The 6,633-nt window shown below is 32.3% G+C and overlaps 2 protein-coding genes across 2 annotated transcripts; one reads left to right on the forward strand and one right to left on the reverse strand.

Annotated features, from left to right (window-relative positions):
- Nucleotides 1-274: 274 nt before the first annotated feature.
- On the forward strand, nucleotides 275-4,747 carry Chro.50015 (hypothetical protein). The annotated part of the gene is made up of 1 exon (XM_662741.1): nucleotides 275-4,747. The coding sequence occupies one exon, from the start codon at nucleotides 275-277 to the stop codon at nucleotides 4,745-4,747; it is 4,473 nt and encodes a 1,490-aa protein (XP_667833.1).
- A 550-nt stretch (nucleotides 4,748-5,297) lies between these two features.
- Chro.50014 (sensitivity to microcin B17, possibly envelop protein) lies at nucleotides 5,298-6,320 on the reverse strand. Its single annotated transcript, XM_662742.1, has 1 exon — nucleotides 5,298-6,320. One exon carries the CDS (start codon nucleotides 6,318-6,320, stop codon nucleotides 5,298-5,300), a length of 1,023 nt encoding a protein of 340 aa, XP_667834.1.
- Between the last annotated feature and the right edge of the window lie 313 nt (nucleotides 6,321-6,633).

The following is a 6,633-nucleotide window of genomic DNA, read 5'->3' on the forward strand; positions in this document are numbered from 1 at the left end:
TAGTAGGTAAAAAAGATAAAAGTGAAATAAAGTTTAAAACATCAATTGTGTGGAGTTTTAAATAATAAATAGTAAATTTTCTAAAAATGAAATCACCACACTTTTTTGTAAAAAATGAATACTAAGGACCTAATGGATAAAGGAAAAAATAATATTTGGAAAATTAGTGAAAGGTATATAAGAGTCCAAATAAATCTTTTTATTTATGATCGCAAATATAATATATGAGATAAAAATCCAATAATCTCAAAAGGTATCATTTACTTCAAGCAAGATGAAATTTTTCCTGCTTTTTTTAATACTTGCAACATTATTGGAAAAAATTGTTTCTCAAACTGCTCCATCAACATACCCAACATTTACTTATGATCAATTTGCTTCTCATTTTAGGCAGCCATATTCTACAAAAGTAGTCACAGGAGATCAAGGTCCTGATTATTTCAGTTCATTATATTCATATCCTCAATTTCCACAACTACTTACACCATGCAATCATATGTATCCAATGAACATAATAATTGGAAATACAAATAGCCAAAGTGGATTTTCCATTGAGTTTGGTTGTAACTACAAAAATCTCAAAGATACGATAGTAGTAAGTAGTAGTTATTCACACCTTAATATTAACTCAACGGCTATTTTAGAAGGAGCGTGTACATACTTTGCATCTTATTTAAATATGGCAAGCTTTTCAGTATTTCAAACAAATTCCTATACTAATATCACATATTTGGTTCCTGGAAATATAGTTTCTCATACTCTTTCTTTGATCCCAACATCGAGCGCAATCTTAGGAACTCACTCAAAATTTGAATGGATTAATTCTCACTTCTTTAGTAGAAAAGCCAAATATGATCTTCCTACATTTTTAAACTTTGTTGGAGATTTTAGTGGAACATTTTCTCTTCCACTCACTTATAAGATATTTCTTCCTGATGACGTACTACCATCTGTAACTGTAGTAGGATCTCAATCTGAAAGGTATTACATGGATCAGTTTAATGTTACCCTTACATATGGAAATTTCACAAGCCCAAGTAACTCTGGCTCAAGCTCTCAATTAAATAATAATTGGCTTCCTAAAAAAGGACTTGCAGGAATAATTCCTATAGTGTATCCCACTGTTGCCATTATGCCAATTCAATTATATCAAGACTGGAGAAAGGACGAAAATAAAGTTGTTCCTTCATGGGGAGCGAGCAATATCCCTTTAGGATTTTCACCATTAAGAGTTCTTCCTCCTTCAAATTTTCCAAAAACAGGTTATAGAGGGTGTGGAAGTAACTTTGATTTTTATTATCCAGAAAGCTCGGAATTTTTAAATGGAAATATTGTTGATAAAAACAAAACTCTTAGCTTACTAAAAAATGTATCAGAATCAAATACATATTATATGAATACTCTTCAAGGGACTTTCTTCTTTAATAAGGTTCCATATTCAATGAGTGGAGATACTAATGGACAGTTGAAGGATATTCTTCCAGGATATGCATTTCTGGATACGAACTATATTGGAGGTTGTTTCTTTAATGGAACGTATCCATTAGCTGTAAGTGAGCTTGGAGCAGGATTCAAAGCTGGTTCTCTGTGTTTTACAGATTCTATGGATAGTTATCCAACTTCTAATAGCCAATTTTATCCTCCTCCACTAAAACATTCAGGGTTTCTTACTCAACCTGGCCATTTGGTGGGCGTAATAACTACAATGAGTCAGTTTGTTAGATACTCAGTTTCAGGTGGCATTTCTCAAAACGAACCTCAAAATTTACGTCCATTTAGTCATAAATACCCGGGATTGGGAATTTCACAGTCAATAATTTATGATGTATTTAACCATGGGCCAAGAATAATGGTTAAGTCCCCTCTTAACGTTTATGAAAAATCTTCAATTGAAATTCCTTTTGATTATTTTGCTTTGGGAGAGCCATACACACTTAGGATGTTTGGTCAATTCGGCTCTCCTGGTACTGCTATGAGTTGCAGATCTCCAAGATATATTCCATCCAATGAAGAAATGAGAGATATAAATGTAGAATGGCTTTGCTTCAAGCCAAAGACATCAATAACCCAGATTCAAGCAGCAACTGAACTTAAGAAAATGGTCTCTGAAGACTGCACCATTTCCCAAAATTTGGAGCCTTGCGTTACTAGCCAAGGGGCTTTGGGGAAAAATTCTTGGTCACTTAATGTTCCTTCTGGATCTTATGACAAAAGTAAAGTTGCATTAATAGTTCAGAACTTGACCGATACAAACTTCCCAAAAATTTTCGGAACTTATAAAAATGCAGGCTCTTGGTTTAGAATTACGGTTTTGGAAGACAATCCGTATGAAGAAACTTGGTACCCTCATAGCTTTTGTAATGTACTTCCAGTACTACCAGTTATTCCAATTTCATTTCCTCAAATATTAAGGTTGAATTCTATGACTCAGCCATGGGATCACTTTAGGGATTCTATTTATTCATTATATATTTCAACATTAGATAATACACATGTAAGTGTTGAATTATCTTTGGGATCAGAAACCTCATTACCAGCTTCTACAGCAATATATTCGACAGCATATCTACTTTGTCAAAATTTGCAGCCTTTGCAAATACAAGTGGTACCAGAAAAGCTCTCTTTATCAAGCTTACTTACTCATGGTACTGTGCCACTAACAGCCGAAGTTCCTCCTATTGCAGCAGGGTTAAGAGGAAGCTTAGATTGTTTTTTGAACTTCTATACAAGCTTTAGTCAACCGTTTTCAGGAAGAGTGGGTACTTTTAGTAGTTTCAGTGGAGCAGCCCCTGCAACTCCTCCATCAGGAGTAGCAATGTATTCCTACTTTTTGTTGGCTGAATCACCTCCATTTGTTGGCTCTTTAAGCCTTTTTGCTCCAGATTCAGAAGGCTCAGTTCTTACTGATGCTATTTTCCTGCTTGTAGAGAAAATACTCTATGGCTCAGATTCTCAATCTGGAGTTTTCCCGTCTGTAGGTGTTTTGGCATCTAATACTCCAATTATTAACGAAAATTCAACAGTGATTTTACTTGGAGATTCTTTGCTTACTCTTCCACAAACAATAAGATTGCCAGCAATCACAGATACGTGGTATATATACTTCAGGGCTCAAACATCTTCAAATAGTGGTTGTAGCATTCCATGTTTATCTAAAATCAAAAATAAATTCTTCTCGCATTGGTGTTCTTCTCCAGATTCAGAAATTCAAATTTGTCCAAAACAGATAGTAAAGATGAAGAAAAAAGACTCCGATGAAAATATTTTAGACGCTATCGCAACATCTTTAAATTCAATATCTTATTATTCCCTTAATGATGCTTTCCAGCTACTTACTAGTCTTGTACTACAGCCAGTATCACAAAAACTTGTTTGGGAGGACTATTTTGAATTATTATATGAAAAGATTTTGGACCCGAACCAAATTCCAAGAGCATTGGATTTTGCTGCATCTAGACATCAACTTTTATTCATATTAAGACAAGTATTAGAAGTGGCAATTAAAAATCCAAAACTAAAAATAGATACTTTGGCACCACTTCAAATCTTTCCAAACTTGACTCTAAATGCCGAATGTGCTAATAATCCAGGCACAAAGTATCTAATTTTGGATAATTTAGACCTTCTCCTAGCTAATAATAGACAAATTGGAACAACTCTTGAACCAAGTGCTGGTAGAATGGATTTAATTCTTAGAGGTGTTGAAGCTGTTGCAAACAGGTTCTCTTTCTGGAGTGGCCCTTCTCAAACTTTAAATTATACGGGTAAATATTCTGATATTAACGTCGATATTTATACTACATCCTTTTTTATGGCTTATTCTGGAGTTCAAATTGGTTCATTCAAGTTTAAATATCTTACAAAAATGGATTTTAGAGAACTTCATCTAATTGAATCCTATTATCTAAGACTAAATGAAAGACTTTATAATCCTCAAGAAGTGCAAACTAATTGTTCAAGCTCTATTTTCACGATTTTATCAACGTCTATTAGCTCTGGAAGGATTTATAACAGTCTGGTCGATATTGGACAAAGAAACAAAACTGAGATGAAAGATCCTGGAGTTTACATAGGATCTACTTCACTTTTCTGGTGCTCCGTGGATTATCAAGCAATAAGTATGCTTCAACAAGTGGAATTCAGTGTAAGTATTAAAACTGAAGATGAATTAGACCTATCCAATATGCTTTGTGCTGCAAAGATTAAGGATCAATGGCTTACATCTCCATGTAGAACTATATTAACCGTTTCTGGATCAAAAGGAAAAGAAATATCTAAGTTCGAATGCTCATGTAACGCTATATCAGATTATGCCCTTGTAGGATTCCCAATATTACGCAAATTTGATCCTACTGATGGAAGTTATGATCCATTTTCGCCTTCAATTAACAAACCATGGGGAGGATTTGATGATTCTCTCAACAGTTTTACAAACAATGAAACTTTAATTTCCCAAATAATTAATTCATCATTCTCTGGATTTATTTCCACATTTGAAACATTGAATGGAGTTCCTTTCTTAAAATCAAATCTATCAAGCTTAGGATCAAGGCCTGGAATTAAAGGTAGTTACAAGCAAGAAGGTAGAGAGGAAAAAAAGACATTCGGAATAGAATGGGGAATCAATGAGACTCAGTCATTATATAATGTCTCAAATAATATACTAACATCTTCTAATATGAATAATTACATTCTATGGGGTCCTACAAACAATTATACTAATAAAGTAAATGCAACAATTACCTAATTTTTTAATTTAGTCACAAAGGTAAAATGGACCAGGACCTCAATTAAATAGCCTATGTTGAGAGTAATATTCTCAAAGTTTCACAAAACATTCCATATTAGGTTTATTATTTATAATTCATATTATCATCTTTAATTATTTTTTATTAACTACTTGAAATCTCAAGTTTCTTAGTTGTACTGATTCATTGGAAATACCAACCTTTTTTAGAATCTGAGACTTCTTTTTATGTAAATACCAAAACTAAGAAAAATAATATAATTTATTTTATTAGAGTTTTGCATGCATGCATTCCGGTCTGGTGCAACATAGTGATAATCTGCAATGAAAGAAATTTTACATAATAAAAACTATCTAAACTTTAAATTAAAAATTATATTTAGGTTTAATATATTCTAAGTTTAGAATTAATAAACAGATAATTAATTATTTCAGATAATATATTCATATATATTCGATTGACCAAAATATTAAGACTAATTGGCTAGAATATAATTGAATTACAATAATTAATTAAAAGTTGAAAAACACAATGATCAAAAGTTGATTTTTATTCTTGATTACCAACCAATGTTTGGGCCTCGCTATGTTCATTTAGATAGACTTCAAATCCATCAAGTCTCTGTTTAATTGATAGTAATTCAATGAGATTACTCCATTCTTGTCTAATATATGAAAGAATTCTGAGCATATTATTTACAACAGCAACAGAAGCAGTATATGTACCAAAATCTATGTCGCCTTTTAAGTAAGAAGGAATGATGAAGAATACAACAAAGTATTTTCTGAAGAAAATAGTTGCAGTAGATGCTGAGTCAACAAACATCATATGCTTATACATTTGGAAACTATTATTTCTGACTTCAATAAAAAGTTTTCTTATTGTTGTTAGATCTTCATCTCGTACATTAACTTCTTCTGAATAGATAAGTTTCTTTCTATAAGACGCTTCAAGTACTTGGTTGTCGTACTCGATGCTTGGAAGCTTAATTCCTGAAATAACTAGTGGAACAAAGCATAATAAATCGAAACTTAAAGCTGCAAATAACAAAGAGTGAGAGTGAGATCCAAAGAATGGTACATAAGACATCATTCTACCATAATTTACAACTAGTCGGTAAAATGCTATAGTTTTGCATGACCAGTATAGCATCTCAATTGCTATAGTTTCCAAAATTACAGCAAACTTTTGACAATCTTCTTGAATTCTTTGAGAAGCACCTTCAATGGTCTTTAGATGTTCCCATTTTTTTAAATAGTAATTATTCAGAGCTGTTCTCCATTTAAATGCAATAAAGTTACCTAATATTGCTCTACAAGCATTGCTTAGTGAAACTCCTGCAATTTCAATCCATATAAAGCCATAAATAAATTGGATGAAATCATCAACTGTAGCTTTGTATCCTCCAGGTGTTGGATTTAAAAGACTTTGCATACAATTTGCATAGTACTCAACAAGATAACTTGAGTGTGTGTCAAAGAAGCACTCAAAAATAGCCAAGCTTAAGATCAGAACAGACCCTAAATATGCCCATATGGCATATTTTTTGTCCCCAAAAAATTGTAAAATCATGTTTCTTCTTTAATATGATAAATTTACAAGAATAACGATAGTGATTTTTTTGTCCACTATATAATAACATATTCTTTTTTTTTGGGTAGGTGGGAAAGTTTGTTTTTAGATACATGCCGGGAAAATGTCAAATTTTCGTTTTTGATATTACAAAAAATTAATATATTTGGTAGCGGCACTCCCGCCAAGCAACGCATTTGTGATGAAGAGATGCATTCGTAAAAACAAGAACACTATTTTATATTTACAATAAAGAGTAACAAGAGAGAAAAAGATTATCAACTTTAAAGTTTTAAGCCATTCATAACATTTT

Source organism: Cryptosporidium hominis, assembly GCF_000006425.1.
Source record: "Cryptosporidium hominis TU502 chromosome 5 CHRO015004, whole genome shotgun sequence".
Lineage (NCBI taxonomy): Eukaryota > Apicomplexa > Conoidasida > Eucoccidiorida > Cryptosporidiidae > Cryptosporidium > Cryptosporidium hominis.